General features: G+C 60.8%; 1 protein-coding gene across 1 annotated transcript in view; it reads right to left on the bottom strand.

Moving 5' to 3' along the window:
- SMARCD2 (SWI/SNF related, matrix associated, actin dependent regulator of chromatin, subfamily d, member 2) overlaps window positions 1–3,977 on the bottom strand; it is a 7,521-nt gene extending 3,544 nt beyond the window's left edge. Inside the window, exons 1-3 of the mRNA XM_026864579.1 lie at window positions 3,769–3,977; window positions 1,837–1,879; window positions 1,146–1,268 (exon numbers count right to left, since the gene is read on the bottom strand). Of these exons, the coding sequence (XP_026720380.1) occupies window positions 1,146–1,268; window positions 1,837–1,879; window positions 3,769–3,944 (342 nt within the window). The 5' untranslated portion in view covers window positions 3,945–3,977. The remainder of the gene's footprint in view (window positions 1–1,145; window positions 1,269–1,836; window positions 1,880–3,768) is intronic.
- Between the last annotated feature and the right edge of the window lie 7,230 nt (window positions 3,978–11,207).

Here is an 11,207-nt window from a genome sequence, read left to right as displayed (position 1 = left end):
GGGGGGGGGGGGGGGGGGGGGGGGGGGGGGGGGGGGGGGGGGGGGGGGGGGGGGGGGGGGGGGGGGGGGGGGGGGGGGGGGGGGGGGGGGGGGGGGGGGGGGGGGGGGGGGGGGGGGGGGGGGGGGGGGGGGGGGGGGGGGGGGGGGGGGGGGGGGGGGGGGGGGGGGGGGGGGGGGGGGGGGGGGGGGGGGGGGGGGGGGGGGGGGGGGGGGGGGGGGGGGGGGGGGGGGGGGGGGGGGGGGGGGGGGGGGGGGGGGGGGGGGGGGGGGGGGGGGGGGGGGGGGGGGGGGGGGGGGGGGGGGGGGGGGGGGGGGGGGGGGGGGGGGGGGGGGGGGGGGGGGGGGGGGGGGGGGGGGGGGGGGGGGGGGGGGGGGGGGGGGGGGGGGGGGGGGGGGGGGGGGGGGGGGGGGGGGGGGGGGGGGGGGGGGGGGGGGGGGGGGGGGGGGGGGGGGGGGGGGGGGGGGGGGGGGGGGGGGGGGGGGGGGGGGGGGGGGGGGGGGGGGGGGGGGGGGGGGGGGGGGGGGGGGGGGGGGGGGGGGGGGGGGGGGGGGGGGGGGGGGGGGGGGGGGGGGGGGGGGGGGGGGGGGGGGGGGGGGGGGGGGGGGGGGGGGGGGGGGGGGGGGGGGGGGGGGGGGGGGGGGGGGGGGGGGGGGGGGGGGGGGGGGGGGGGGGGGGGGGGGGGGGGGGGGGGGGGGGGGGGGGGGGGGGGGGGGGGGGGGGGGGGGGGGGGGGGGGGGGGGGGGGGGGGGGGGGGGGGGGGGGGGGGGGGGGGGGGGGGGGGGGGGGGGGGGGGGGGGGGGGGGGGGGGGGGGGGGGGGGGGGGGGGGGGGGGGGGGGGGGGGGGGGGGGGGGGGGGGGGGGGGGGGGGGGGGGGGGGGGGGGGGGGGGGGGGGGGGGGGGGGGGGGGGGGGGGGGGGGGGGGGGGGGGGGGGGGGGGGGGGGGGGGGGGGGGGGGGGGGGGGGGGGGGGGGGGGGGGGGGGGGGGGGGGGGGGGGGGGGGGGGGGGGGGGGGGGGGGGGGGGGGGGGGGGGGCGGATGATGCTCAGGGTGAGAGGGTGACTGCCAGCACCCACAGCATCACCCACTTCTTCATAGCTCTCCCCCGACATGGCTGCTTGCCCTCCCAGCCAGGGCTGCCACGCACCGTCAGCGGCTTCTTAATGGCCTCCTGAATCTCCATCCTCTTCCGAGCGATGGTTTGGTCCAGCTTGCGCTCAAAGGCGAGAAGGTCCATGTAGGCCTGGGACTCTGGGACCAGTTCCCGGATCTGTCAAACAGCAGTAATCCGTGCTGGGGAGGGGCTGCATCCCCCCACACCAGCCCCAGCAACACTACTGGTGTTGGGCTGACACACCAAGGAGTCACCAAGTGACGAGTCCAGCACAACAGCATCAATTTGTCATTTTAAACAAAGGCTACAGCCCTGCAAAGCTCTCCCTGAATCACAGAGCTGTACTGCAGACCTCAGTCACCGTGCCCAGCAGCCTGCCTGGTATCACAGGTAGGTAATTTAACCCTGGACTGTCAAGAGGGACCTCCTAGGAGAGGCTTAGGGTCCTCTCTTGGGGTCCCCACCCCAAGACACTGCTCCTCCTTGCCTGCTCTTTCTTGTCCAACTTATGCACACCCCAAACCTCCTGCCACCCCCAAGGAAGAGACAGAAATCTTCCAGGTCAGTTTGGGACTGAGCAGCAATGCTTAGCGGGCAGGATGTGGCCCAGTGAGATCCTCCTTGTAAAGACCTCATCACCCCAGCTGCGCTGGGAAGGCAGCACGGATCCAACACCTCTCCCCAGCAGTTCAGCTCCTTCCCCACACACCGAGGCAGCACTCACCCTCTGCGGCAGAACCTTGTCAGCCATCTTCCTCCTTTTCACCCTGCAAAAAGCACAGACAGGGGCAAAAAAAGAGTGACACTTCAGCTCTCAAAGGACAACTTGCTGCCCGCCCAGTGGGAGGCTGCTGCATGCTCAAGGCTCCTGCCGCAGTGAACAGGTCTGGGGGGGACAGGTCCTCTTCGGGGCTGCTCTGTGTGACAGAGACTTTGGACTCGCAGGAGGGGAGCAGAGAAAGGCTGTAGGAGCATCTAGACCACAAGACCTTGGATCACTGCTGGAAAGCAAATGGGTAAGAGAATATATCCCTGTGGGCAAGCCAAGATTACTCCACAGGGGAAGGTGTTGGATGTCTACAGCCTATCACCAGGGAAGAAAATCCAGTCCCTGGCTTCAGTTTTCTTCACTGCTGCTGCTCACTAAAGGTGCCGCAGGGCAGGAGCAAGGAGAAGGTGGTACAAGGCAAAGCTGAGGCTGCAGGACAGCCAGAGAGGAAATTCAGGAACGAAGTGGCCATCAAATTCTCCCAGCACTGCAAACCAAAGCCCAGTTTCAGGAGGTCACTTAGAAACAGCTCAAACCAAACCAACCTTGCCACAGTGGGGCTGAAATCATCATGGGCAGAGGAAGCAGAGAGGCCATGAGAGCCACAGCACAGCTGCAGCCTCGCTCAAGAGCCACTTTAGCACTCTCCGAGCTTGTAGTACCCCATCAGACAACAGAGCCCTGGGCTGTCCTCCCCCACTTCATCCTGCAGGTTCCTGACCCCCATAGCCCCTGTCAGCCTGAGCCCACCCTGATGCCCCATTAAATTCACACTCAGTGCCTGGATAAATGGGAAAACACTGTCCTCCCATTTGCTGCACATGTAAAAGCTGGGGCAGAGTCCAGCGGGCAAAGGGAAGTCCCTTTCCCTTGGCAGCATGTGAAGCAGCAGGGCAGCAAACGTGGGCGTCCATGCTGCCGTCACGAGGTGTCCAAGGTACAGCAGCTGCCCCAGGGCTGCTCCAGCAGGACAACACCTCGGGAGGGCAGCCCTAGCTAAGGGGGGGTGGGGTGGTCAGAGCGCTTCTCTTGAGCTCTTCTTGCTGTATTAAATGCTTCCTGCTCTGCAGGGTTTGGCCACCCCATTAGCAGCTGGCAGTTCCCAATCCCTTGATCCGCAGCCAGCCGGGAGCAGGGATGCTCGACCAGCCGAGCATGGCTGATCCCACGCAGCCTGCCCCAGGGAGCAGAGCCGCAGCCTTATCTGGCCACTGACGTCCTTGCTCAGTGGCAAGCTGCCCCTTGTCCTTAATCCCCAGCTGGTTCTGGGGCAGTGAAGGGATGCGCAGCTGCTGTGCAGGGGCTGTGATGCCCTGCGGAGGGATCATGGAGCCAAGTGAGCCCTGCCACACAGCCAGGGCAGGGAACAGGACCTGAGCGTCCACTGGGGCCAAGGGACTCTGCCCTGAGAAACAGCTTCCAGTAATCAAGAAGCCCTTGTGGAAAACAGACACAGAGTAAAGGGATTACCAGCGTTGTAAACAAGCAAGGAGCTGCTGGCAGAGCCCCATGGCTCAGTGAGACCAGTCCCACAAACCATCCTACTGAGACTGCAGCTCCAGGGAGTGTCTCTGCAACCTGCCACCCCTGTGCCCGCCAGAGCCAGCACAAACCCCTGTGAGAAAGGGAAAGACCCTGAGGAGCTGGTGCTGGGGCCTCTGGCAAGCACAAATGCGTGCAATGAGGCTTTTCAGTCACTGGCATGGAGCTCAGAGCGCAGGGAAGCTGCAAGCTGTGCGATCTCTGTCCCCAGCTCGCGCCTCTGCAGCAGGGCAGGCAGCCGTGGGCGTCTGTGGCAAAGCACAACCAGGACCCAGCGGGTCAAACCGTCCACCTCCAGCCTGCTGTGGGCGCCCATCCCAGCGCAGGAGGGTGCCAGCCCCTTACCCTCTCCTCTGGGTGGCCAGCGGCGGCTGCGCCTGAGGGGTCAGCAGGCGCTTCCTGAAGGGGTCCATCATGGACTGCGGCAGGCCGGGTCTCATTGGCGAGGCTGCTCCATATGGGGGGGCTCCTGGCGGTCCCACCTGCAGCCCTGCCATGGGCATCCGGCTGCCAGGTGGCATCCCAGGGCGCTAGTGGGGAAAAGGAGAAAGTGTGAGCATTAGACACTGCCCTGCGAGGGGGCTTGAACGTGGCTGGGGGCCAGCGGATGCCATCTGCACTCTTGCTTTTTCCCCAGGAGAGATTCCCAAGGCCATACCCCGAGGTGCAGGCCAGGGAGAAGGACATCAGGAGCTGCAGCCTTCCTTGCTGCAGGAAGAGTGACAAAAAAGCAGAACCGGGACGAGCAGAAGCCACTGACCACAGGGGAAGCCCGGGGCTGCCAGCCGGCACAAAGCCGAAGCCACGTGTGGCCCCGAGCCACCAGCATGCCCCAGGACCTGGAGCATCACAAGGCCCCATCACGAGGGTCATCAGCTGCAAAGCCTTCACCCTGGGGACAGCAGGGGCTGCGGCGTGGGCTGTGCCGTGGGTTCCTCTCCGGAAAGCAGCAGTGCTGGCAGGCGCAAGGCCTGGGAGGGGAGCGGGGCAATCCCACTTCCTATCGGCACCGGTCCTGAGGCTGGCAGGCAGGCAGGCAGCCGAGCGCCAGGCGCAGGGGATGAGGCAAGAGCTCATCCCCTGCCAGCGCGCCAGCTCCCATCCTTCCCCCTCCAGGGGCCCAGAAAGAGCATTTACAACCCACAAAGCAACACCTAACCACTCCTGCAAGGGGTCCCGACCCAGGGCAGCACTCAGCCTCTCTGCATCCCTTGGAGCAGAGCGGTTTGCAAGCTAGCAACCACACTGCTGGCTCGCAGATGCCACCAGGTCTACACCCCACGCATCCCCCCAGGGCCCTCATCCATGGGTCACAGCACCCCACAACCCGCTGGCCGCCCCTACGTGCTCCAGCCTGCTTCACCGGCCTGCCGAGCCAACAGCCTCCCAGGATCCTTTGATCCTCAAGCTCCCTGTTGCCAAGATTGGAGGCTGGGAGAGCCACCAAGCCAGCAGAGCAACATTTCTCCCCTGCCGCAGGCTCCTCAACGTGCCAGGACATCCCCCACGGCCCCCCTCCCACCGCCCTGCCAGGGCACACGGCCATGCTGCGGAAGAGCGCTAACGAAGCCACCTCGTTATCCCAAAGGAGCCCAGCAAGGCAACACCACGAACTTACAAGCTTATCTGCATATGGGCATTAATTTCAGTGCAAACCCCAGGCAGGGGTGAGCTGGGAGCACAAGACCACCTTTGCAGCTTTTACAGGCAGGCTCAGAGCTGTAGTGGGGGGGGTGGTTTGATGGCAGCTGGAGCCAAAACACACTCATGTCCTCCCTGAAAAGCCGGTAAACACAAAATCAAGAGCTTGAGTTGCTCCCACTCTGGAGCCCAAGGCCACAGGTGTCTCTGCAAGTGGGAGATCCTGAAAACATCCCAAGCGCCGCACGGAGAAGCGCATTGCAGCTGGAAAGTCAAGCAGCAGCGGGTTGCAGGATCGGTGCCACATGTCAAGATTCAAAAACACACAGACAAAGAGCGAGCTGAGCCCGTTACACAACCAAATACTGCCTCCACGTTTGCTCAACCTTCCTTTGAAGCAGCACCTCCAGAGCCTGGGCTCGCTAACCTGCTCTTGCTACAAGGCAGGAGTCTGCTTCTCCCTCCTAACAGCCCCCAGATGTTTCTCTCCTTTTGATCGGCCACGTTTGCGCAATTCCTCGTGACAAGCAGGACTGCACAGACATCGCCAAGAGCCGGCCGCGGCCAGCAGCACCTCCTCTTTTGCCAACAATCACAAGGCAAGAACCCAGTTTCTCCGGGTTTATCAAGAAATCCTCCATGGCAGGGCTGGGAGGAGAGGCAGCACCAAGATCCACACCCTTTCTAAAATTAAAACACACAGGTACAGAGTAAATACTGTTTGCCAGTACAGCGTGGCTACAGGAGGACTGTGCTCCCACAACTGTGCTGACTCACCTGCAAGGGCTTCTGGAGAGCAGATAAGCCATGAGAAGAAGCTCCAAAACTTTTCATCAGAAATTCGGGAGCCCCAAGAAAAGCTGTGTAGTGCTGAGGCTGCAAACAGCCACCTACAGCTCCCGAAAGCCACCGGGAGCGTGGAGAATACAGATGGCTTTTGGGGAAACCTCTGTCCCTGGGTGTTTCTCGAGCCCACACAGGAGATCAGTGTCAACGGGAAACTGGTCTGAAGGTCAGGGAGGTTTCCTACATGACAGTGTATGACAATTCAACCCCTTCCCTGCACACGCCAACAGCGCAACACTGTCAGCAGCCTGCCTGGGCTAAGAGGCAACATGTCATGACCAGCTGCCATCCTTCAGCCAGGGCAGCTCTTACCACCATTGTGCCCTGAGGTATCTCCTACCTCCCTCTGTCACTCCATGGGTCACATTTCTGATCTATCCCTGAAATGAGATTTGAAGGCTGGCTGAAGCCAGCCGAGAGAGTCTTTGACAGCTCCACTTCAGCAGGAACACCTTGTGCAAGGTCTCCCACGTGTCCATCTGCTCTTTGGAGGGCGAGAGACTGCTCAGTTGCAAGAAGCAGAGACAATTCTGTCAGCAGAGAGAGATTCAGTGCAAGGATGAACAGATCTGTCATACTTAAGACTTTAATGTCACCTCCACAAACATTTGAGAACCATCAGCCACAGCTAAGCTGCCGGGGGGTGAGTTCCAGCCCACCAGGGACTTGCATCTGACCACTTGGATGAACAAAAAAAGGGAAGGCAGAATCCTTCATGTGCATTATTTTTCCCCTCAGTTTCCCCTCAAGATTTGTAAAGTGCTAATGGAGAAGCCTCTTGGCAAAGCAGGGCCTGCCTCTGCCTTGTGTCAACCAGCGACTGCCTCGCCCCCCTCGCCTCCTGCCGAAAGCTGCAGCCTCCTAAGACCCTACTCACGCAAGCATGTTGCAGCCTTAAATCTCCAGCTAAGCCACGAAGCAGCATTACAGCCCCGGTGGGGTGAAGCCTGCCTCCATCCCCGTTCAGAAGCTCTGGAAATTAGCACGATGCAAGAGGGCTTAAATCCAGAAAATTTTATTACACCAGCTCAAACCAAGGAGGCCTTCCTTAGCTCATTCCTGTCTAACACCCTTGTCCATCCCTCTTCACTCAGGGCAGCACTGCTGCCCCATCCCCTCCTGGTACCTCCTCGCCCCCGCCCTCCCTGCCCTGTTGCCCCTGCCAGTGGGGTGGACAAAGGGCAAACCTTGCAAGCTCAGCTCTGAGGAACAAGCTGGACCTTGTCCAGCCTTCCCCGCGGAGAGCGAGCGGAGCCGTTTGGAAACGGGACAGAAAACAGCTTGTTTCTGTTCCCTGCCAAAGCTGAAGGAACGAATGGGGCTGGCTGTGGTTTAGTGGTTCATCCCAGGTCAATGCACAGGCCACTTGCATTTGGGGAGCTCTGTTGAGAGTCAGCTTCAGTTGAATCCAATGGGAGGCTGGAAAACAGCCTGATGGACGTTCATTGGCATGACAACAGCCTTCCTGCCTGCCAAAGGCCCCTTCTTGAGGAAGGGCAGGCCAGAAATCAGAGGCTGGTAGCAGAAATGAGAAACAAGAGGAGCAATAAATCGCAGGATGGATCTGCAAGAAGGAGTTGAGCTGGAGAGCGAGCTTGAAGAAAAGCAGCAGTTCAGAAAACAGCTCGAGAGCCTCTTGATCTTCATTCTGAGACTACAGCCCTTCCTTGCATCTCCCCAGTGAGGGGGAAAGGCTCTTCCTGACACCCGTCCTGGTTTGCTCCATCCAGAAAGGCGAGATCCAACTTTGTACACACTAAGAGTCAGGGAACGAGAACCCACATGCGTCCTCGCCCGGGGCTTTGGGAGCAGAGCCCTGGACAGACGCCAGCTCTTCCTGCAAGTTCCTCCCCGCATGCCCGGGAGGCAGCGCTTCCCAGTAAGACAGACGCAGACCCAAACCCTGTTTAAACAGGATTTGATCTCCATGCCAGGCTGGTCTCAAGGAAAGCTCAGCTGCCTAAAGCCACTGCTCAACCCAGGGCTTTGCATGGATCAGGACCAACTGAGCCTCCCCACCCAGCACACCCCAAAAGGGTGGTTTTCCCCCCCTCCTTGTTCAGTCTTATCTGTGAGCAAATCCCTCTTGGGAAGATGCCAGGAAGAGCCTGAGTTCATGCTGGCAGAGATCTTCATCCGGGAGGTGGTGGTGTTATTGAGGTGCTGTTGCACTCTGCAAGCTCTCACACAGCTCCTTGCTCTCAGCAAGCCCCCAGACTGCCCCAACACAGCTCGTCAAGTTTGGAAGACCTGCTGTATTTTGATGCAGGAGGAGCTCCAGGAGTCAGATTGCTTCTCAGCTAAAAACCGTAGATGAGGAAGTAGTAATTCAAAGAGAGAATGGCAAAGCAACAGGCAAAGACATTGGGCAGATTTAGGACACGTGCTGGCAACATTTCAAGCACCAGTGGAGATGTCTGGGTCGAGACAAAACCTGCCTCTCTGCAGCCTCACATCTGAAGCTGCAGATGTTACAGGTCAGAGAAAGGAAAGGTCAAAAGGACTCAAATCATAACACAGGCACTAACACAGGAACAAGGAACAAAGGGGCTGGGTTCCATCTTGAAAGAGAAACTCCAGCAGCTGCTAACACAGTGTGGAGGCACACACGGGAGGAGCAGAGATAGGTGCCTGGCATAAAACAACTGCCTCTGGCAGTACTAAACTCCCCAGGGAACGGCTCCCGAGAAGGTCCTGGGGAGGAAGATGGAGTGAGGGCTTTCAACAGCAAGTTCTGAAGATGTCGTCCACTTGGAACTTCACTGTCAAATTTCTCCAAGAGATACAAAGGGTGCCATGGTCTCCGCTGCTGCCTTCCCCCCTCATGTTCCAAGAGAACAGTGTCCATCTGCTTTGTATCATCACTTAAGTCGAGGCTCAGTCTATGATGAAACCTGCCTTGGAAACCATCTCCCTTGGGAAGGGTGGGGTCACCCTGCCCAAGCAGCATCACAGCTTTCTGTGCAGCTTCCTGGTCCAGCTCCAGCCCTGGCTGTTGTCCCCAGGCCCCCTTTGAGCCAACTCCAGTCACCCGAGGAGCAGGAACACTGTTATCTTCTGCTCCCAAGAAGACTGGGTGGAACTCTCCTGTACCACACTACACCCTCTCCAACATGTCCAGGCCACCCCGTCTTTCACCTGGCTCCATACCAGCAGCCCACACTGCTCCAGCTCCTCCATGGGCTTCTCCACAACGCACAACTCCTCTCTCCTTCACACTGCCACCCGCCCAGGGATGGGATCACCGAGCCGTAGCTGCTTTCAGGGTTAGGAGCTGCTTGGACTGCAGCAGCCCTCCTGTCCCATGAAAGCCAGGCCCCTTTTCACTAGCAAGTACCAATAAAACCCTTTTAATGGGGCACCTAACAAATGCTGCTTTTTGCCACCTCTGTGCACCAGCAAGGCATCAGCATGGGGTAGCTCTGAAGCCAGATCACAGTGTGATCTCCACCACACAGAGCTAAGCCTGCTCCCTGCCACAGCATCAACCTGATAACTTTGGAAAAAAAACCTCTCCTAAGACTGAAACTGGCACCTGAATAAACAAAACAAAAGTTCCCTCTCACTGAATTTACATCGGCCAGCACAACCTGGATGCTGGGGGCTAGGACGCAGCCTTGGCACCCGTGCTGCCGCCAGCACGGGACAGAGACTGGGATGGGGGCTCTGCCTGCAGACCCACCACCAAGCAGCCTAACAGCTCAGCTGATCATCCTCCTCCTGGAAAAAAACCCTCTCCTTCCTGCTCCGGCATCAGATCCCAAAAGGGTCCCAAGAGGAGTCATCTTGAATTCTCTGCTTGAGCTGCCAGTAAATAACCAGCAGGCATGCAAGGATGTCAAGAGGATGAGCATATGTTTAATAATCCAGTGATTAAAGAGCTCCTAAGCACTTGCTGGCATGGCTGAGGCCTGTTGTGTCTCCTAGTGCCCAACTAATGAAGTTCTTCATTAAGCCAGGGCATAACAGAGCGGAGGAATCCTCTGGTATGGCAGGGATGGCCACCAGGAGGGGAGGGGCTGCCTTCCCCAGCCTGGGAATTGCAAAACAAAGGGCAGACCCTCTGGCCCATGCCCGCGCTCCCCTCCCACAGCCAGCATGCTGCCAGCCAGACGCAGCTCGTGGCCAGACGCGAGGCACAGCACTTGCCACCGGCCCTGCCGACCCAGCCAACTCCTGCGCTGGCTCGCCGGTGCCAGGTCCCGTGGTGACAAACACTGCGTCCATCACCGTGCGCTCGCAACACCTGCCACCACCACAGCTTTACGCTCAGCAGCAGGAGAAAAAAGCAAGCATATGTTATCTCCTTTACCCCCAGCGGCGAGCGGCTCTCAACTAGATTTTGCAACCTGCCGCATGGAAGGTCAGGGCAAGCGATCGAGCGCCCGCTCGGCCTGAAACGCCTCCGAGTCGAGTTACCATCGATTCACGCCCGGACCAGCCTCGGCTGCGCCATCTCAGCTTTCAGCGCCAGGCTTTTTGGCGTTTTTAAGGCTGCAGTAGGAAGTTATTTCCTCATCTTCATTAATAGAAGCCTACAAGCTGGAAATTCCCTCGGCTTGATTTATTTCTCAAGTTTTAATTCACACAAGTAGGGCAGCAGCTCTGGAGCAGGCGATCAGCGGCAGATGAGAACGTGTTGCACAACTGGGCTCCTCCATTTCAAGCCTGCCTGGAAGCCTCTGCTTAACACCCAAAACCTACTCACCAAAATAACAACCCCGCGCCTAAGAGCCAACTGACAAGCTGCGTGTGCAAGGGGGAGGCAGAAACTTGAGTGTATGTCAGCATATACTTTTTATAAGAGGTGTTCAGGCTGGAAAGTGAGTAATTTGCTCTCTGAGGGCTGCTGCCTGTTCAGATTTACTTTCCCTCAACGTTAGGAAGCGCCTGTCCGCCGCTTAACCAGCTCCTCGGCTGCTTCTTAAAGAGAAGCACCTGCAGCACCCAACGGCCACCTCCGCTTTTGCCAGGGACGCAGATAAACGGGTTTCGGGGCAGCTCCGTGAGACGGGAAATGGCTGCGGAGCCGGCGGCTCAGCTTCCTCCGCTCCGGTGCCCGCCGGGGTCCCGCCGGATGCCGGGGGCAGCGGAGCGAGGGGACGGGCTCGGCGGCGGGGCCGGAACTTTTATAGAGGTTTTGGAGAGAGAGGAAAGCGAGAGAGCGGGGGGAACGGAGAGCGTGGAGTTGTCCCGGCTAAAAATGGCAGGAAAGTAACAGTGCCCGGGCTTTCAGCCGGCGGTCCCGGGCGAGGCTGGGCTCCGGGCAGGGACGCCCCCGGGGTGACGGCAGGAGC

The sequence above is a fragment of the Athene cunicularia genome (genome assembly GCF_003259725.1).
Source record: "Athene cunicularia isolate RWA chromosome 27 unlocalized genomic scaffold, athCun1 chr27_part1, whole genome shotgun sequence".
In the NCBI taxonomy this organism is placed as follows: domain Eukaryota; kingdom Metazoa; phylum Chordata; class Aves; order Strigiformes; family Strigidae; genus Athene; species Athene cunicularia.
Note: the sequence above shows the minus strand (reverse complement) of the source record. Positions and strands in the feature narration are given on the sequence as shown.